Source organism: Propithecus coquereli, unplaced genomic scaffold, assembly GCF_000956105.1.
Source record: "Propithecus coquereli isolate 6110/MARCELLA unplaced genomic scaffold, Pcoq_1.0 Scaffold91, whole genome shotgun sequence".
In the NCBI taxonomy this organism is placed as follows: Eukaryota; Metazoa; Chordata; class Mammalia; order Primates; family Indriidae; genus Propithecus; species Propithecus coquereli.
The window spans coordinates 3,542,075-3,563,730 of NW_012155396.1; the positions used below are offsets into that span (position 1 = coordinate 3,542,075).

At 52.8% G+C, this 21,656-nt stretch overlaps 1 protein-coding gene across 1 annotated transcript in view; it reads left to right on the top strand.

Moving 5' to 3' along the window:
* SND1 (staphylococcal nuclease and tudor domain containing 1) overlaps positions 1–21,656 on the top strand; it is a 436,282-nt gene that overhangs the window by 405,090 nt on the left and 9,536 nt on the right. Inside the window, exons 17-18 of the mRNA XM_012664766.1 lie at positions 14,357–14,545; positions 20,909–21,050. Of these exons, the coding sequence (XP_012520220.1) occupies positions 14,357–14,545; positions 20,909–21,050 (331 nt within the window). The remainder of the gene's footprint in view (positions 1–14,356; positions 14,546–20,908; positions 21,051–21,656) is intronic.

Here is a 21,656-nt window from a genome sequence, read left to right on the forward strand (position 1 = left end):
GCGCAACAGAACTGGGAGGTGGAGCAGGGCAAAGGAGGCCACCCCGGCCCCGCTGCAGGACCACAGGACAGCTACTTCCTGCCTAAGAACAGGGCAAAATCAACCTGGGCAAATAGTAGGGCCAAGGGCCACCCGCTGGCTCCCGGGACCCCATTATGCCGAACTGGGGACATTTGGTTGAAATGGGAGCGAGCACAGTAATTGAGATGAACGGGCCCCTGGCTTCTGTCAAGCAAATGGGCAGAGAGTCACATCAACAACCAAGCTGCTGACCCATCCTACATATTATTCTTTCCTGTCACTACTGTTTCTACCTGTCTTGCCTCTGATCTCACTGCAGTAGCTTTGAGAAATTTTATGAGCGGAACACAAGGCCCAAAAGAGCATCAAGAGCCTGTGCCGTGGGCAGTGGGTAAAGTGGAGGAAGAAGGAATGTGACCTCAGAGCATCTCTGCACTGGGGACTGCTGGGGCCCACTGCAGAGGGAGGAGGGCAGGAGATGGGGCAGGGCTGCTGATTGTGACCCACATGTCTCCAGGTACAAACTCCAGCCCTGCACTAGGCGTGTAGAAGGACTGTTGCACATTAGCACTCCACTCTGAGAGTGTAAGCGATGCCATATTTTAATTGTCATTAGCAATAAAAAATCAGCTGCAAGGAAGCCTGACCTCTACCCAGCAGAGGGTGGGGGCCAGGGTCATTAACCAGGCCGATGTGGCCTCTGGCATGCTGCATTTATCCTTACTTCCTGTGTAACGCTCAAACCTTATAATCGGTGGCTTTTACCCACAGGCTTTTCTTTGTATTACTGAGAGGCCAGAGCAATTCTGGGCCCTCCGGGTCATAGTGAGCAAGAATGCAGTGGTCCTGTGCACAGGAGGGTGACCGCGGAACAGCCCTGTAGCACAGGCGCTGCTGGACTCAGAGACCATTCTCAGGCTCAGCATCATTGCAAAGGCTGCTCACTTTCCTTGCTGTGTTATAATAGGTTTGAAACAGTTTGAGAATATGCACAGTCCAAAATGCCCAGATCTCCTCTCTGCTGGGCCTAAGAGCAGCTCCTTAGTGGGGTGAAAGTAGAAGCTGGGACTTTTTTTCTCTGTGTCCTGTCCAGAGGTGTAGGTCAACACGCTGCTGCCAGCCTGCAACAATGCCTTTGTGTGAATCAGAAAAGGGTACCCTCCCTGGGGAGTCGTGCGCAGCATACACGGTGCCTGGCTTGGTAAGGAAAGCAGGCCTGTGCCAGGCTTCCTGCTGGGTGGGTTTAAGGAAGGGTAGGGGTGAGTACAGAGGCAGGGGCCTGCCTCAGAGGAGGCTGAGAGCAGATGGTACCCTCTGAGCCAGCTCCTTGATAAGGGAGACGTGGGGACAAAAGGAAAGAGGGAGGGCCAAGGGAGTCTCCTCTGCCGGCAGCGCTTCTTCATCCTCTCTGTGCGTTCAGCTGCGCCTTTCATGTAGTTGATCTGACATTGGTTGGGGAGAAATGGGCATTTCATGTTTTTGTGTTGAAATTGTCTGGCGTTTCTTATATTCAGTGTAATAAAGCAAGTAAATTGCCTGATCCCTAGCTGCAAGTATAGAATTTTTGTCTGGTACCTTTCTCTGGCCTGCAAGAGGGATTAGTGTCCGTGTCCGTTTTGCCAAGAGATCAGGATGGTAAAAGAAAAGAAGGCATTCAGTGTCCCTTCCCCCCACCCAATCCCCACACACATAGGACACTCCTGCCCTGTCCTGACAACTTTTGGCCCGCATGGCCACAGCCCAGTTTTGAGAACTCTGAAGTTACTCAGCCGGAGATTAACTCCCCAATCCAAGCCCCAGATTCCATCAAACCCAACAATTACCTTTCCTCAAAGGTTTCTGTGTTCTAGGGGTCTGAGACTTTCTGTCACTTGGCAGGTGACTTGTAGCTTCCAACTTTCTCAGCCTTTGTACTCAGATGTTTCCTAAGGTGACAGTGGCCTGACCAGCACTACCTAACCCCTTGTTTGGAGGGTTTTGTACTAGAGAGTTATTTGGGATCCAGGAGTCCAGGCCTCCAGGCATCTGTGGCCTCACCCTGCCTCTGCTCAATCTCGTCAGCTCCTGCCCTGTCCTCATAGCTCCTCCTAGGCTGTCTCATGTCTGCTTTTGCTTTTCACTCTTCTTTCCTGAGGATCGGTGGCCAGGAGGTGGTGGATGTGTAGGAGACCAGAGGGAGGCACACACAGCTGCTGCCTGAGCTCAGGCCTGGATAAATAGAGGAAGCCATCCTCACTCCAGTTATGGTCGGTACCAGCAAAGCTAAGTGCGAAACAGCCCCTTCTGCTCACGAAGTCTGGGCTGCCTCTGAGTCATCAGTGCTGTCTGCGCTGACCAAAGTCGGTCTCTGCACCCTGGGCTCCTGTGAGCCAGCCTCCTGCGAGCCAGCCTCCTGCGACAGGGGCAGCTGAGAGACAACCCACTCACCTCAGAGGGGTTCTCAAAATAGGCCTTCCACATCAGTTTGGTGTCCCTGCATTTGCCCAGACAGTATTCTGTCCAGGACCTTTCCTTCTCCCATTCACTGCTGGTGATCTGGAGAAGCTAGCACCATTTATTAATCCCTTTCATCATCAATTTATTGAGTGCCCACCAGGTGCCATTAATAACTGGCCATTATAATACTGCCATGGTAATTGAACAATGTGCTGTAGGGAGAAGCCCTACCTAAGGAAATGATGGAATGGTTCATGTGAAATCACATCTGTGCAAAACCCTAACGCGTGGGTTGGGTAGGAGTTTGCAGATGAAGTAGTAGGAAGGAGCATCCAGGCAAAGGGAATAGTATGTGCCAAGGCCTGGAACCGTGCAGCATGTGTGTGGAGCTGGGTGTCGTGTGGCATGACTAGAGCAAGATAATGAGGGCCAGATGGCAGGGCCTGAGACCAGGAAGAGCCCGGCTATGAGGAGCTTATGGTCTTCTGTGCTGAGGAATCTGAATGTTAGCGGAGAACAAGGAAAGCATTTCAGCAGAAGGGTGAAGTGATCAGACTGGGATTTGGGGGGAAAGTAACAACAACTTTTATTGAGTACTTAATATTTGCTAGACTCAGCTTAAGTGTTTAACTTGAATCAGTTTACTTACTCTTCACCAAAGTCCTTTGAGGTACGTAGCCTTCATTATCCCCATTTGATAAAAAGGAAAACTGAGAGAGGTTAAATCCCCCACTCAGGGTCACACAGCTAATAAATAGCAGAGCAAGATTAGAATGACGTGGTCTGGCTCCAGAGCCTGCGTCTAACCACCGTGCTGCACTGCCTGTGATAGGCTGCACTCTGTGGGAGAGAGGCAAGGCTGGTGGCAGGGACGCAGTGAGGGGACTGTTACTCAAAGCTAGGACCTGAACTTGGGGAGTGGCAATAAGGATAAAGATGAGGGGCAGAATCCAAGAGACATTTCCGAAGTGGAACCAGTGTGCACTAGAGATGGGTTGTGAATGTACGAGGATCCCAGACGGATTCCCGTGCTGCTCACACTGCCACCTGGGATAGGAAGTACAGATGGAAGAGCCAGGTTTCACAGTGAGAGCAAGAGATTCAGGATGGGACTCGTTACAGTTGAGATTTACCTGGTGGAGCTGAATTCTGAAGAGCGCGCTGGACTGAGGCAGAAATTGTGTGGTGTCCTATAACTCAGAGAGTGGTGAAATTCAGGGCCTGTCTGCAGCCTAAAAGGGCCCCTGGGGAATATCCATATTCCAGGGCAGTGTTGTTGGGGAAGAATTCACAATGCAGACTAAGAAAGAGCAGGGAGAAAAAGCCAAGATTGAGAATCACAGAGGCCTTAAAAAAGAAAGTTTCACCAAAGAAAGGGGGTACTTAGCTTTGTCAGATTATTTGAAAGTTCAAAAATGATGAAATTTGAGAAGGAATTAATAAAATGTCAATTAAGAGGTCCCAAGTGACCTTCGTAGTAATGATGACACTGGAGTACTGACCTCAGTGACCAGTCGCGTTGGATATCAGAGCGCAAAGGGGCTGGGCGAGCGTGGGATGCTCTGGCTGAGGAGAAAGAGGTAGACTTGATGGGGCGTGAGGGCAAAGCAAGGCTCCCTGAGATGGGCAAAACGCTTGTAGGCAAAGAGGTAGATGCTATAGAATAAGATAAGTGATGGAGACGGTGCCTGAGGACACAGGAGACGGTGTGATCTAGAGCCAGGGTAATTTCTTTTTCTCCAAGATGGATGGAAGGGAAAGTAATCATGGATGCCAACCTAAGTGTTTTGTTGTTGTTGTTTTTAGAGACAGGGTCTCACTAAGTTGCCCAGGCTGGAGTGCAGTGGCACAGTCAGAGCTCACGGTAGCCTCCAATTCCTGTGCTCAAGTGATTCTCCCACATCACCCTCCCAAGTAGCTGGGGGTACAGGTACACACCACCATGCCTAGCCAATTAAAAAAAATTTTTTTTTTTTTAAGAGATGGGATCTCACTATATTACCCACGCTAGTCTTAAACTCCTAGGCTCAAGCAAGCCTCCTGCCTTGGCCTCCCAAAACACTGGGATTACAGGCATGAGCCACCACACCTGGCCCTAAGTGCTTTTTAATGGCAAAGTATGGGTCTGCCTAGAAACTCACAGTGGTTCAGGTAGAGGAGCCTGAGAGCTGAGGTCAGCAAAGTGGAACACACAGAACAGGGGTCTGCACCAGTCCCCAGAGCAAGCCTTGGGGGCAGTTATACAGGTACAGATGCCTGAGGGAGGGGAGCTGGCATTTGAACTTGACCCAATCAGACAGCATTTGGTTATTATATTTTCAGACCATGCACTGAAAAGAGGCCAACCATCTTCTCTCTAACTCTGTCCCTTTAGGGCTCTGGTGCTTAGTCTGAAGCCAGAGAGGTACTCTGGCTGAGCTTGGGAGAACACCACTGTGGCTGACTCCCTGACTCAAGCCAGTGTTCAAGATAAAGATGCTGTCTGCAGGTACCTGCTGGAAGGCAGTCTTCACTCCTCATGTTGGCTAGGACTGCCCTTCTCCATGTGAGCCAGGGAGCATGAGGAGGAGCTGGGCCGTTCAGGTGTGCCTGTTCTCAGAAGGAAGACGTTCCAAAGCCTGCCTAAGGCTCAGGAAACCTTCGAGACAGAACTCCAGCAATGGTGCCCTAGGTGGGAGCTAGGGGCAGAATGAGGACCCCTTGATCCAGCCACATTCCCAGCATAAACCTTAGGGAAGAGAGAGAGTTAAATCTCCCTCCAGCCTCCAGCCCGGGGCTTTCCTGGGAAGATGAACAGTCTGCTTTCCTTATTGTCTGCACCAAAGGAACAGATTGCGTCAGTTTGTAAACTGTGTTACGGCTTGCAAAGGCCTGGAGTCAGCAAGTTTGCATTTCCCAGCAGACCCAGATGATGCTAATGGCCTTAGCTGCTGCCTCGCCGCCTCAGGCAGGACCAGAAGCTGCCCCTTATCCCCACTCCTGTCATCCCACCCCTCATGCCTGAGGTAGGGAAAAGACATTCAAGGAGAGAGAAAAAGATGCCCTGAGCTAGAGCCATCTTGCTCATTGCCCAGGCCTTCCCTCCATTTCCAGGAGCTTCTTGGCCCTTCTTGCTAGTGTGCCAACCCAGGCCAGACTTCCAGGCATTCCTAGTGCTCCAGTGTCAGAAAAGAGGCTTTCTGGAAAAGCAATCTGCTCTGTGGGCTGGATTTGAAAGAGTCATCTGGTCTGGAGGTGATGGGGGATTAGGAGCCACACTGCCCAGCAACATGTGGAAGATCTATGCCACTCGCCTGCCTACTTCCCACGACGGTAACGAGACCCAGGAGGCATTTCATAGGCACTGCCTCTTAGCTCCCGGAGCATTGCATTATGAATATTAATTGCTTTGTGTTCGTCATCTCGGAAAGACGTTGGTGTGGCTCTGCGTGGCCGGGAGTGGAGGGGGTGCGCTGGCTGTGTTAAACTGCTACTGTGTTAAGGTGAGGTGTCTCTTCAAGTTCACAGCTCTGGCTGTGGCAGCAGGCTACAGCCTTCATGCAGCATCAGTGATGGCAGAAAACCCAGCTCCCCTGCATGGCAGGGAAGGACCTCAGTGACGCTCGGGCTGCTCTGGATCACTACTCATATTCTCACCGAAAGCTGCGGGTGGCAGGAGACTGGCATGCCTTGGGCCCTGAGTCAGTACTCAGTTCCCCCTCTGTTTCCCACCGTCCCACGGGAAGGTCTCGACAGGACTTGACAATTAATGAGCTGGGCTTCCCCACTTGCTTTTCTTTCTTTGGAACCCACTGCTTTTCTTCTCTCTCATCAACTCAAGACACAGCCTCCTGTTCATCCTGTTACACTCTCAGCTCTGCCACCCTCTACCTCTGACCTCAGAAATTCGGAGTAGAGAGAACCTTAAAAACTTGGTTCACCCTCAGGATAGCTGGCGCTCTCACAACCCCCCCACACCGCAGTTTTATCCAGTAAAGCAAATGATTAGAGGTCTTGGGGATAATAAAAAAAAAACAGAAAAGAAAAGAAACTTTGTTCAACTCACATTTCACAGATGAAGAAACTGAGCCCAAAGGGAGGGTGTGACATGCCCAGCCCAGAAGAGGTGAGGCTGGTCCTTGGTCCCAGTTCCAGTCCAGGCCTGTCTCTGCTCCGCAATGCTGTCCGCCAGTCCAGGCCTCTTACTGTGCTTGATGCTGATGGCTTTGGAAGTATCTGAAGCAGGAGTGTGGCCAGACAGTATGTGGAAGGTTGGAGACTTCTGCCTCTGAAGCCTGTCACTGGGGCCCCTGATGTCACGTCCCCTGAGGTAGCCCTGATCACTCCTGCTTCACCATCTGGAGGAACTTGCAGCCAGCACCCCACTTGGTGCAGGAAGTCTCCCTTTCCAGATGCCCCCCGGGCAGAGGTGTCCTGTGCTGCAGCTCTTTCCTACCAGGGATGGACTGTCCTGCCCGAGGCAGCCCACCTCCCCTGGGGAGGGAGTGTCCTCTGCAGCTGTGCTCAAGCTTTCGCAGCTTCCCGTGGGGTTGAGGCTAGCTGAGGCTCAGTAATTTCCTGTGCTGCCTCAGGCATTGTGCTGCATAGCGGCAACTCCTGTGCACATGGGGGAGATGGAACCTCTTCTCCATCCTCCTGGCAAATCCAAAGGTAAGGCTGGTAAGAGGGGGTCTCCCCACTCCCCCACTGCTAGTAGATCCCCTGTGTGGACTGCCTCTTTTGGGTGCCCTTAAGCCATCAAATGGAACATGTATCCCCCTGCTGTCTTCCCCTGTTCCACGTTTTCTAATTCTTTTGCCCTCAGTGCCCCTGGCTCCCTGATTTAGGCTGGCTTTTCCATGGAGGCAGCCTCCAGTGCACATTCTCCCTCCTCCCCACCCCCACTTCACCATGACCCAGAGGAGGCTGTAGGAGAGGGAGCTGGGCCCTCAGCGTTGCCCCTCTCTAGAGCCTCTGGGCATCCAGCTTGGCCCCCAGACCGTGAGAGTTAGGACGGACGCAGCTAAATGAGCCCCAGGGCAGTCAGAATTTACTCCCCCACGTCCCCCCCGTAAACACATACACACACATGCACTTAGGAAAGATTTCAGAATCTGAAGGCTGATTGGCCAGGAGGGCCGGGAAAAGGTGGGAGAGTGTGTTAGCGTTTATAAAACCATCAGCCCTTGCCCGGCCTTCACTTCTCTTCCTCCAAAGCCCTCGGCAAACCTCAGTGCCTCCCCTGCCCTGCGTTGCACCCCAGGCAGGGAATGCGCCTCACTTAGGGAAGGAGAATGACTTGGCCCCTGCTGCCTTTTGACTGAATAGTTCCTGCTTAAAGGACTGGGACAGAAGCCATACAATAGGGAGAAGGGGAACAATTTGGGAGAAGGGAGAAGGAGTAGATATTTCTGAGGCCAGGGCACTGAGGCTGCTGAGAAAGGGGCTCTAGGAAATGAAAAAATTCCTGGCCACACCTTCCCCCGACTTTGCTCCCAGCATGGAGCTGGGGGTTGCCTCAGTTCTCCCCTTCCTCACCACCCTCAACTGGGAAGGGTGAGACCACAGCCTGGCTGGGTGATCACTGAGGTGTGTGTGTTGCCTGGGCATGGGGAGCTCTTCCTCAGTAATTAGGAGACATGCAAATTAACAGCCTGTGCCGTTTGTATTAATTTGGTAAATAAGCCAGAACAATTTCATTAGTGGCACATTAATGTGCTTGGGAGCAGGAGTACGCGTCCCACTGAGAGGCAGCAGGGCCCGCTGGCTGCCCCGGCCCACAGATAGGCCAGGTCCAGCATGTCTGGCTGCTCTCCCGCTGGGCATGGCTGGCTGGTGGTACCCACTCCTCTGTCCCTGTGGTGGGGAAAGATCCCCATATTGCGCAGAACGGTATCTATCTATTCAGAGGGATGTGGGGACAGTCAGTCCCCACTTGCCTTACTTTCATTCTTGTATTTTGTATGAGGCCCCCGGGGTGTAAGAAACACAAAGCTTTTCAGGGTAGAGGGAAATAAAGGGGCTTATTAAGCAGGGCTTGGTCGTTTCTGATGGGAAGACCCCTGTGCACAGCTTGACAAAGCGGCTGGATGTAACCGTCCCAGAGAGACTCAGGACCACCAGTGTACTGGGGCGTTTGTTGAAGAGGAAACAGTTTTATGTTACCTCATTGAATACACAAGACCCTCTCCCTATTTTACAGATAGGGAAACAGTATAGGAGAGCTCATATGACTGGCCCCAAAATTCACAGTTAGAGCTAGGAGGAGTTGAGCCCAGTCTGTCTGAGTCCAAAATCCATGTTCTTTCTACTACCTCGTGGCCCAGTCAGTACACCCCGCCTAGCTCTGGAGAAGTTTCAGTGTCTAGAACAAGCTTCATTTCCCATGGAGCTGACAGTCTAGTAGTTGGTGAATAAAGACGTTTGCAAATAAAATAACTGTCCCTACCAGGAAGAAAATAATTTATGATGACCATAATGAAGCGTTTATGTGCCAAGCACTCTTCTAAGTGCTTGACATATTTATATTAGCTCATTTAATCATAACAAATTCTTAAGGTAGGCACTGTTGCAATCCCAATTTTACAGCAGAGTAAACAGAGACATAGAGAAGTTAAGTGACTCCCCAGAGTTCATACAGGTACAGGCCGTCTAGTGCCAGAGTCCACACTGCCCCCTAAATGCCACAGGGAGAGTGGGCCATAGGCATTCAGAGGGCGGCTCACGGCAGGTGGGGGTGAGGGATGCCTCCACAGAGAAAGAGGCATTGAAGCTGGGAAGAGCACAGGCCAGGTATTCAGCAATCACAGAATCCCTGCCCCTCTGCCAGCATCAGGAGCAGAGGGCAAGAGATGCTGACAGACCAGCTGGCCAGGGCTGCAAGTGAGGGAGCACCACGATGGCCTTCAACACCTGAGGGTCACTGCTGACCTTCAGGCATTTAGGCTGCACTTCTGTCTTAGCCAGTTACCACCAAGCCACTTCCTTGGTGTGGCGCCGCCTTCCCCTTCTCATAGTCTCTTAGGAAGCACTCCCCTCTCCCAGAGCCACATGTCTTCCTGGGTCTCAGCTTCAGCATGTACACTGAACAGAGGAGAATAAAGAGAAGAGCCATCATCTGTCCCTTGCTGACACTGCTTGTATACATGCATACACATACTCTGGTACCCTAAAGGTCATATCCGCCCACATGTGTACACACCAAATGCCCACTCTCATATGAAGCCTTCTCCCAGCCTTCTGGCAGCCCATGGTCACCGAAGCTCCCTCATGTCACCTGCCATTGTAGGAGGCTGCCCATGGAAGCTATTGAGTCCAGATCTCTTCCTGAAACACTGCAAGATGTGAGAGAGACAAGTAGTTATATTGTATAGCAATCTGCAATTTATACAGCATTCCATCAATAGAATCTCATTTAATGCTTACAATATCTGGTTGGGGGAGATGAAGGTTTCTTGCATATTTGACAGGAGTGAGCCTCCCTCCCCTAGCTCCTGTCTTCAATTCGAGGCAACTTGTGGGAAATGGCTTTCTCTGCACATCCATATGGTATGTAGTTGATGCTCATTATCTGCATATTATGTACATGCATATTCACCTACTTGCCAAGATTATTTCTAACACCAAAATCAATACTTGTGGTAATTTTGTGATCATTTATGGACATATACAGAGTGACAAAAAATTTGTGTGACGTGGCGAGCACGTTTCCATCTTAGGTTGAACAAGACAATAATCTGCCTTCTAGTTTCAGCTCTCATAAACAAGTATCCTCCTCATGGTCTATTTAGTACCAAGGTTTTTTTTTCTTTTGCTTTTTGGGGGGGGGGGGCGATTTTACAGTTTTAAATGGCCCCCAAGCATAGGGCTGAAGTGCTGTCTAGTGTTCCTGAGCTTGTGCAAGAAGACTGGTATGTGCCTTATGGAAAAGTGCATGTGTTAGATAAGTTTCATTCAGGCATGAGTTATCATGTTGTTAGCCACAAATTTAATGTTACTGAATCAAGGATGTACGTTAAATAAGGTATCTTTAAACAGAGACACATTGGAATAAGGTTATATATTGATTAGATGAAAATATTGTGACCAGAGGCTCACAGGAACTCAAACCCTGTATTTCCCCTAGGAACAGTGGTTCAGTATTTGCTAATTCAGTGTTTGTGATCACTTCATAGACCATAACTACCACAAAGAACAAAAATGGACTGTATCTCTATATATCTGTGTGTATATATTTTTTATTGATACATATTAAATATACATATAGTCAGGGTAATTGAGATATCCATCACCTTATTTATGTTTGCTTATACTAGGAACATTTGAATTACTGTCTTCTGGCTATTTTGAAACATACAGTCAATTAATGTTAACTATAATCACCCTACTGATCTGTGGAACACCAGGTCTTATTTCTTCTATCTAAGTATATATTCGTGCCCGTTAATCAACCTCTCTTCATCTCCCTTGCCTCTACCCTCCCTAGCCTCTGGTAACCACCATTCTACTCTCTGTCTTCATGAGATCCACTTTTTTAACTCCCACATATGAGTGAGAACATGTGATATTTGTCTTTCTGTGCTTGGCTTATTTCACTTAACATAATGACCCCCAGTTCCTACACAAACAAATGGAAATGAAACAATGTGCTCCTGAATGACCAATGGGTCAATGAAGGGATTAAGAAGGAAATTTAAAAATTTCATGAAACAAATGAAAGTAGAAATACAACATACCCAAATCTATGGGATATAGCAAAAGCAGTATATCTTTTCATTGACAGAAAATACCAGAGAAATTTGAGTCTTAGAGTTGAACAGAAATAACACTTGTACAGACCTGGAACCACATAATGTTATAGGTAAGCCACAGCTTCCTGGCGGTGTCAAAGAGAACATCATGAAGGATGAACATACATACCAACCTGGGAGCTCCCTGCTTAACCCTCTGCTTGCAACTCCCGCAATTCTCCCCGGGCTCGAGAGGAGTCACAGTGAATTCCATGCAGCCGTCCAGGCTGAGATGTGTCCAGAAGGGTGGACACAGCACAGGGTTTGGCTAGAAAGGAGCCCAGCCCACCTTCCTGTGATTGCCTTTATTTGATTGAGAAATTACTATGGTTGTGGCAGCTGTAATAAAAGGGGAACAGAGCCCCATGGGCGACAGCTTTATCTCTCTCCACAACCATGATTCGGATACGGTGGCAGCACGGTGCCCAAGGCCAGAGATTTCTTTCCCCTGTGGCTGGCTGGGCCTAGGGACTTGTCAAGCCCAAGTTAGCGTATTGATTACAGGAGAGGCTGTTAAGTGTGAAGTCAGTGATCACCTGCCCAGGAGAGCCTGGCTGCTCCCTGGCCGTGCTGGCCCCAGGTGTGGCTGCTAGTTGCTGGGTTCTCTCTAATGTGAGCCTTAGAGAGAGGAGGGGCAAGCATCTGCTTCTGGCCTCAGAGAGCAAGGTATGAAACCATGGGCACCTTATAGGACGACGGCGACCGTGCCTGCCTGGTTGCCTCTGCAGCCTGTCTCTGAGACTCTTGCATCTATCCCAGCAACCCAGTGCCAAGAGCCACACTGGCCTACCACAAGCTGTCTGGGGGGCTGCCAGGCCTGGAGAGAGGCCTTGTGTCCAAGCAGGGACACCACCTTCGGTTTTAGGGCAAGGACACTTGGCTCCTAAATCTGTGGAACACAAGAGGTTAGGGAATGGGGAAACTGGCATGGGTCTGGGCTCCGTGTTGGCTGGGAACTGCACCAGCCTTATTTGCTTTTGATCAGGCACGTGTCTCCCCTAGCACAAAGCAAACAGCCTCTGTGTTCTTCCTTCTGCTTCTCCAGAACTCCTCTGGAACCTGCTGCTCCTTGACTTCAGCGTGTTTGATAAAGCTTGGCAAATTAAAACAAATAAGAGGTGGTTTTCCTGTGTGTCATTTTGCCCATCACAGTTCTTGTCCACCCTGTCCCCAGGCCTGACAGCCTCTTCCCCATCCCAGCCCACCCCGCTGGGGGTGCCCAATCTTCCAGTGGCCGAGCTTTCCCTGTGCTCTAGCGCCCTGGGCGTTTGCAAGGGAGATCAGAGGTGTTAAAATCTGAGCAACCTCAGATTTTGCCCACCTGCCCTTCTCTCCCGCAAATGCAAGTCCTTCAGTTAAGTCAATTGCCAGAACTAGAGGAAGGAGAAGCCTGTTTTAATATCTACAGGCACTAAATGCTGGTTCTTCCCGCTTCTGCCCCTCAGCAGTGGGGTGCGGGCACTAGGTTGGCCCAGTCCAGCAGAGGGCTTGGGAGCACCTGTGTCACAGTACTTTTACCAGGCTCTGCTCAGGAGCTGAAAGGTTCCACAGTCCCGGATAGTGGCAGTGGGAAGTGAGGAAGGGGGGCACCTGAAACAGAAGGCTATGGTGAGGGGGAAGGGGGTGAGGGGACAGTCTCTTCTGCCAGGAGGCAGTGTAGAGAAGGCAGTGGGAACCTGGATTCTGCCCTCAGCTCTGCCCCTTACTAGCTGCCCTTCCCTTCTCCATGCCACCTCCAGGATCAGCACGCTGGGCTGGATCTCTCTAACCCTAATAGACTCCACATATCCCCTTCTGTCCGACACTCCAACCGCAGGCGTTGTTGAACTTGCATTGCTCTGGAAGGATTAACTGTGGGCCTTAAGTAGGAAGATGCTGTTCAAGAACGGGAGGAAATGAGAGTCCTGCCTCTCTGGCCCTGCCCCTTCTTTTCCTCCCTGCTACCTTCTGTCTGCATACCTCTGCATACCTTCTGTCTGCCACCTCTGTGTCCCAAGACACTCAACATCTCCCTGCTCCCCACCCTCATCCCTTCTAACCCTGTGCCACTGGCTCCATCCCAGACTTCAAGAATTCCCAGGTATTTAGATATTCATTTTATTGCTTAATCGAGCTTGAAGCTGTTTAAATTAATACAAGTTTTTACATTTGGCAGCAAAGACTTTCATAGGTCCCTTTAGCAGAAGAAAGAGGTCAGGAAAGTATCAAAGAAGGAATTTATCCTGGGCCATTGCCTTCATGGCGTGGGAGCAGATGAGCCACCACCAGGGCCATGACCCTTAGGCTGCCCTCTTGGAGACTCAGTCATTGCTGGGTCCAGGGTCCTGCGGATGAGACCCTCAGTGGAGGAGGCCCAAGAGCCCTTGAGCCCTGTGGGAATTCCTGATGGTTCTGGGGTTCAGCCACAGCCTGTGGCCCCAGGGATGGGCTTATGGCAGTGACCACACCCTTCTGGTTGCTCCTTCTGCTGGGCTGGCCCTAACTGCCCCGTGTTAATGCAGTTCCTGCCACGTCTTTCTGCCTCACCTGTCCTCTCCTGGCTTTCATGCAGCCACTTTAATTACCTTCATTAAACATGAATTCACTCAGCTCTTCCGGGAAGAGCAGTCCCCTCTCGCCTGGGATTGCCTTGTTCCCTGTGGGCCTGCCCGTGTCCAAGTGCAGAGCTGGGGATGGGCTCTGGAAAGCAGGGGCAGGTGCCCACAGCTCTGCCTGCTTCTCATCTGGCTCCTGATCCCCAGCTGCGTGCACACACACATCCGTAAGCTAAGGACAGTCACGTTTGCCCCGGGAGCTCTCTGCCACAAGGAAGGGAAGGAGATCCAAGAACAAAGCGGAGTTTGGGGGTTGCTTCATCAGTGATATGTCTATCAGGGGCGATTCTGGGTGTGAGTGGCCGTACACCTAGACCCGTTTTTACAGAGCTGAAGTGAAGGTTCTAAGAGGGGCTCCCTGTGCAGGGCCCCAACAGGGTCCTTCTCTTCTTTCCTCGTCCCAGCTGCTACTGCCACATGGAATGACTATGGCTGCAGCTGCCCAAGGCCCTGGCGCTCTGCTCTCCTCCCTGTTTACTCAACCCCTGCACACCCAGGGCTGGCCCCTGCAGACTGATGCGTGTCTCTCTGTCCCAGGTGGAGGTGGAGGTGGAGAACATGGACAAGGCCGGCAACTTCATCGGCTGGCTGCACATCGACGGAGCCAACCTGTCTGTCCTGCTGGTGGAGCACGCACTCTCCAAGGTCCACTTTACCGCTGAGCGCAGCTCCTACTACAAGTCCCTGCTGTCTGCCGAGGAGGCCGCCAAGCAGAAGAAAGAGAAGGTAGAGTGTGGCAGCCTATGCGTGTTCCCCCTCACCCTTCCCTCCGCCACACACCAACTTGCTGCCTCCAGAGAACAGGTGGAAGTGGTTCTGTCATCCCCTCACTGAGTGGCCCATGAAAGTGTTGGTCTCAGACCCCACACCAAGGAGCCACACAACCAAGGGAGAGGCTGCCAGCTCACATGTCCTCAGCCATAGCCTGTTGCAGACCTGGGCGGACTTGGGCTGCCAGCCTAGAAGATCACCAGGGATCCCCAGGCCTGCTTGGCTGCATCTGGGACAGAAATCTGTCTAGAAGGTGACCTTGGAGCCATGGGAGAAATGCCTGGGGTGTCCCTCCCTCCCCAGCCCTGACCCCTCTCCATCAGCGCCCTCAGAGGAATTTCCTCCACGTTGCCCCGTGGGGAGACAGCCCCAGGAGGCGCGCATAGCTGTTAGGGCAGCAGATGTACAGCCCTTCGGTCTCTGCAGACACCGTATTGAAGAGACAAGGGGGGTGGTTTTTGGAAAAGCAGCTTTTGGAAACCAATTGACAATTAAGGAACCCAGTGGTTTGGTGGTGGGAGCTGGGCCCAGCACCCCCTGCACACAGCCTGTCGCTGTTGACTTACAGCCCAGCCCTGATAATGGGGATAAATCAGCCGGCCACCAATTTGTCAGAGCTTCTCTGGGCTTGAGGAGGATTTCTTGGGACAGCCGTGCTGAGCCATAAATTTGTTCCAGGAATAAATGTTTCCTTCCCCATGGGGCAGCCATCTGGCTCAAAACTCACTTCCCAGAGCCAAAGCCCAGACACCTGCCAAAAAGAGTAGGGGGCTTTGGGGCCCACAGAGCACAGCATTCTTCCCCAGCCCAGAGCTGCTACCTCCTCACTCAGGGCCTCTCTTCTTCCCCTAGGAACTGTCCTCCTAGGCAGTCGCTCTCTGTATCTATTCTTCCTGTCCCCTGGGGATTAGGGCAGACAACCAGCCCTTTGGTGGTGGCAGGAGTATGGAGATGAAAGGACTCCAGGGAGAGGTGAACCAAAAGGCTAGGACAGGTGAAAGGTGACTGTCCATGGCCCTGGAGGAGGCAGCCCCCATAAGGCAGCCCCCATGAGGCCTCAGAGGAGGTTTCCACCTCCTGCTGACATTAAACTGTCTTCCCGGAACAATGGGGGAAGCAGGCAGCCTTGGTTCCTGGGGGAAAATAGTCACACGGCTTCCTCCTGTACTTCCTGCTTGTGACAGCTGAACTTAAGATTGCCACCCCTGTGTCCTCTGCCTGCAGCAGGGAGATAGAGGAGAGGCAGTGCTGGGCCTCCTGTTAATAGGGCTGAACCTTCACAGAAGAGTTAGCAGCTGGGGGCACAGGGGCAAGCACCCGAGTGTAAGGCCCAGATTCTGGAAGCACCTTTGCCCCAGGCCCTGCTTCCTGGCTCCGCAGCAAGTAAGCCTCGCAGCTGCCTCTTGGATCTGAGGGACTCAGGTTAGGACAGGGAGGGGAATCTGGCCCAGGACGGAGGGGTGGGTTCCTTGCCAGGTGCTCCGCTGAACTGGGCATCATTATTTACTACACTAGGTTTGTCTGGAAGAGCCCAAGTCACCATTTTGCTGGTGCCACTTGATGACGCTGAGGTGTAATTACCAATGATTAATTACTTACACGTGCTGCATGTTTTTATTCCAGTTCAATTAAAATGCAGTGCACAACTCTCAGTGCTGGGCCTGCTGCCTCCTGGGTCCCTCTCCTGCAAATCCCTGTTCTCCTCAAGGATGCTGAGGAGCCTAAGCGGGCTTTCCTCCTCCTGGCGGGGCTGCTTCCTGGAGGCAGACTTCATAGCAGCCCTCAGACTTGGCTGGACCCAGATGAGAGCATTTGGTGGCCAGCTGGGGATAATAACCTGACTATCTGAGATGTACCCAACCTTGCCTCACTTGTGACCCCAGTGAGGGCTGCCTTACCTGTTAAGAGACAGGGATTAAGAGATCACGTTAGCATCAGGATGCATGAATGTTTCTGCCTGCTAGCTAACCAAGGGAAGGTAACACTGAGAGGCTGTGTGAGACCAGGAGCGTGCAGAAGTCTTGAGGGAGTATGATTATGTGCGCGTGCTTTCGTGAGTGTGCCTGTCTGGGGAATCTGACGGTGCTGGTTTCCCAGCTACGAGGGGTTAGCTGCCTCCCTGATGGATTTAATTCCTCCCTGTACCCTGTGGATTCCTCCTCAGTGAAGGCTGGTAGGATCCCTTCCCTTCCTCTGCAGGAGGGTACCCCCCACCTCCCCCTCCGGGGCCCTGGGCAGACCCAAGGACCAAGGAGGGAGCCGCAGATGGCAGACGCCTATCCTCCCTCCCCTGAAACCCCACCCCGCACTCGTGTCCAGCAGGGCCCTGGACAGGGCTGGATTGGCCATTGATTGGCTTTTATTGAGCTTGGCTTGGCTTCCCTGCTGCAGGCTTGAAGGCCTCCGCCACCCTGGCCCTGTGCCAGGCCCACCCCCAGAGCCTTGTGAGCAGCAATATTAAATAGAATTTAGAAAGGAAAGACTCTAGCCAGTGGATCCTCAGTCCACATTTCACATCTCCAGCCAGAAGGAGGACCTGGGGCTCCCCAAGGAGGAAGTACAGGGAAGAGGGAGGGCCAGGGCTGGGAAGAGGACAGGAGGAGACACAGACTCCACTCCCGACCTGGCCTTGCCTGTGGCTGGCGTGGTAGGCTCCGTCCCTTTGGGCAGCTGCAGCAACAGGGGACCATAAAGAGCCCCAGAGTATAGAGGGGACCTAAGCAAGGCAGGAACTTGTGTGGCAGAGCGGCCTGCAACCCATTCTCAATCTTGGTCTATAGCCAGGGCCATGGAGGGTGCCAGCAGCGCCCTCCCTCAGGGAGGTACTCTATCCTGGCCCAGCCTTGAAGCAGAAAAGACACTGTTCCCCAACCTGACCATAGCCCTATCATCACTCAGAGAGCTGGGACAGCCTCTCACCAGTGACGCAGCTTGGAGTGGACCAAGAGCAGGAACAGACCCACTCCATGAGTGGGTCTCCCAGCATCCCTGGGCCCTGCTACTTAGGCCAGATTCAGGCTTCGCTCTGCCAAAGGCCCAGAGAACTCACAGGTCCGGTACCCCTGTCCTCTGCCCAGCTCCTCCATAGGCCAAGAGTCTGGGGGTAGAGCCAGAAGGTACTCTCTCTGTGTCTGTGTGCACAATCGGAGCTCCTTTTGGAAAGGTATCTTCCATGGTGCTTCCCCCAAACAAGTTTCTTGTCAGGGATCTGAGCTGTAGGGGGGCTGGAAAGGCTGTGGGAAAGTGGCACGTGTCTGGCAGGTGTCTTGTCAATGTGTGTGTCTCCTCCCTGCACCACCTCTGCCAAAGGGCAGCGTAAATCAACATGGGCAAAATGCACCCTTGTTTTAAGGGTGGGACATGGGTAGCCAAGCCTAGCTGACTGACTCCTTCTCACCAGGAAGTCACCTGGCCAGGCTGCATTTACCAGCTTGCCACTGGAGCAGGCCAAGCCCCAGGGAGCAGTTGGTCACCTCCATCCCAAAGGGGAAGAGGGACCTTCATGGCTCCACTGTCCAAAGGGCCAAGTTCAGACATCTCTTAGAAACAGAGTTCCTTCGTCTGAGGATTGAGCTCTCTTCTACCCTTTGGATACTTCTTGGCAACCTCAGGAGCCAGCCACTTTGTGTGGAGATGCCTTGTCTTCTCAGTTCACGTGGCAGCGTGTACTTCCCCTTCCACCCCCACGTGAGCTGTGAGACCTAGTCATATGGCTGGTCCCATTGTCGGGGGCAAAGGGTCATCCCTGAGGCTTTTGTTTGCATCCTCTGTGACTCCATGCTTGCTGTCCACCTGAGCCTGCCAGAGAAGGAAGCTCCACCCCCTCTCCCCAAGGAGGAAACCTGATGCTGTCGCCTGAGGCACTTTCACTTGAGGAGTCATTAGCAGTTTGTGCTCTCAGCCTGTCAGGCTGTTCCCAATTCATCAACACAGCTGAGGAGCCGCCTTCCCCCACAGACAAGGGAAGCAGGGTGGGGCCCACTCTGGAACCAGTGCAAGGGGTCCTATCTCTTTAACCAGCTGAGTGCTGGGAAAGGAGGGAGCTAGAAGGAACAGCCAGAGGGGAAGAGGGAAGGGCTGGCTGCACAGTCTGGAGAGCTCAGGGGAGAGCTCAGGGTGTGCTGAGAGAGGGAGGGTTTCAGGATTGCAAAAGTGGGTGCTGCAGGGAGAAGCGGGTAGCTCAGGAAGGGCTCAGCGCCAGCTCCCGTAAGATAGGGCTGACAGTCTTGTCTCCCAGATAGTCTTGTCTCCCAGAGGCAGTGCGTCCCATCCGTCCTTGGAGCTGCAGGGGTCCCAGAGGGGCTGGGGGCCCAGACATCAATAGGAATGACTATTGGCTGACTAGATACTTATCTGAGGAACTGCCAGCTGGGCCCAGGGGCAAAGCCTCAGCCTCATCAGGACATAGGCCTTGGAAGTGGAGCATCTGTGGCTCTCTTCTAAGGCCCTTTCATGGAGAAGTCTGCAAGACACAGACCCACTTTGCTATACAGGCAGCTGGGCCCTTGAGGGATTGGGCCAAGAGTCTCTGTTCTGATTAGGGACAGAGCTGTGGATTAAAGTCATGCTGCCTGCCGCCTCCCCTCTGGCCAACCAGGGTTGGGGGTGCTAGAAGCAGTGGCGTATGCAGAGGCCACTGGTGATGAGCGGAGTGGTGGTGGTAATAGGGACAGATGTTGGGGTGTCTGGAGCCTGGGAGGTGAGAGGGGTTCAGGAGCCGTTTGGGTAGGAGCCCAGCACCAGCCGCAGAAGGCACCGCTCTGTGTAGGACGACAGAAAGCTTGGGCCTGGGAGACGTGTCAGTCGTTCCCCGGCAGCCACCCCTTCCAGTGGAAGAACACACGCTTGTGCCATGTTTAGTGCAGAAGTGTGGGTTCTGAAGTCTGAGCCAATGTGCTTCTAGGATTCCAGCATTCCTGCCCCCCAGCTGCTTCCTAAGCCCCCAGGAATCTACACATTCCCTGAAAGGCATCATCTTAGTGATTGGGTAGTCAAATGAACTACCTAATTTTCAAGGGAAGAAGAGACCCAGAGGAGGTAGCTAGCTTGACCAAAGTCAGACAGGAAATTTAAGGGCTATAGGGACACAAGGCCACGTCTCCCCTCCACAGCTTTTCCTGCTGCTCAGTACCGCCTTTTTCTCCAGGGTGCCAGTCAATGCCAAAATGCCCCTGGAAGAGCTCTAGAGCCAGGCTGCAAGGGTTTGGATCCTGGTTTCACTACTTCTAGCTGCAAGCCCATGTACCTCAGTTTGCCCATTTGTAAAATAAGAATAATGTCAATACCTGTTCAGAGGGCTATGGTGAGGATTAAATGAATTAATATTTGGAGAACGTTTAGAATGGCTCCGGGCCACCTAGTAAGCACTGAAGTTTGGGGCGAATACTTTTATCGTCCCTGTGCCTGTGTGCATGTGTCTAGGGGACCCCATATGTGGTCTAGTTCCACACTCCCCTGCCCCCCCATTCCTGCTGCTCAGCTGGAAAGCCACCTCCCTCCCCTGCTCTGACAGGCGTCACTACTTAGATAATCTCCTGGCCTCAGGATTGGACTTGACTCACTGTCACCTCGAATCGACTTCTGAGCCACTGCAGTCCTGACAGCACAGGGCTCAGGAAGGAAGGGAGAGAGGGAAGGGTGGGGAGGGGATGGCCCAGCTTCTGAGCTGAGGTCAGAGCAACCTGCTGGAGGTGAGGAGGATGCAGAAAGGAAAAGTTGTTGCCGACAGGCATTCTTGCACAGTGATGAGCCCACCCCAGCCCAGGGCTGTCACTTGGACTGCCTGCGGAGTGCCAGGGGCTTTGTGTCAGGGAGAGGGCCTGGAGAGTTCAGAGTAAGCTCTGCAGAGCGCCATGAGGAAGGGAGATGGGGACTGAAGCACCAGGGGTGGTGGAGTGGGGAGCCCCAAGCCAAGGCGGTTGATTACAGCAGGGTCTCACACTCTGTACACGTGAGAACCAGCTTGGAGTCTGCTTTTGCTTGTTCCACTCTCTCTGGGACCCTTGGATTATAATTTGGTAGGCCCAGGGGAGACCTGGGAACCTGCATTTTTAATAAGCCACCCAGTTGCTTCTGATGCCTGCCAGAATTTGAGAGCCACTGGATGAGAAGAACTTCAGAGAACCTGCCTCCCCCCTCAGTGGCACGGGGCCTCAGGGCTCAGCTCAGTGTGATTCGAGTGCCCTGCAGTGACCCCCCCCCCCGCCCACACACACACACACTCTCCTGGGGTGACCCCATTTGCCCAAAGCTTCTTTCCCAGTGTCCTTTTTGACTTCACTTCCTGGTCCCCCTCACCTCTGCTGACGGGACACGCAGGTCTGGGCCCACTACGAGGAACAGCCGGTGGAGGAGGTGATGCCCGTGCTGGAGGAGAAGGAGCGGTCAGCCAGCTACAAGCCAGTGTTTGTGACCGAGATCACTGACGACCTGCACTTCTACGTGCAGGATGTGGAGACCGGTGAGTGCCCACGGGCTGCTGGCTTGGTCCAGCTCCCGTTACCTGGGGCTGGGGTCTCTGCTCAGTGGGAGGGAGGAGCACAGCCGTGGTGGTCCAGGAGCCTCGCCTGGAGAGCCCACACTGGTGCCACCCCACCCCCAAGCTTGTCACACTGCTCCCTGGGCCCGTGGGTCATTTCGTGAACCCACAGGTACAGTGGACACAGGCATGTGGGTGAGACTGAGCGGGTCTTCTGAGGCCCAATGAGGTAACAGATTTTGTCTGGGTGGCACTCTGAGACTCCTAGGTCATGGTTTGCCCCCCTGCATCCCCAGCTGGACTGGATGGGGCCTGGCCTGAGGCTCTGTAGCCCCAGAGTCTGTCAGGAAGCACCAGCCAGGCAGGGCTCAGCCCCTCTCCCTCCCAACTTCCTTGAGGAGGAGGGGCTGGGCTGTCTCTGCTGGGGTTTCTCCTTCTCTAGAGGTTAACATAGCTGTGAGTGGTAGCTGGTTTCCATGGAAACAGGCAATGCTCTAGGGGAAGTCATCCCTGGGCCATCTTTCTAAAGGACCCTCTCCTCCCTCCCGTCCTCGAGTGCTGTACACTGTGGCCAGGGTCCTCTAGGCA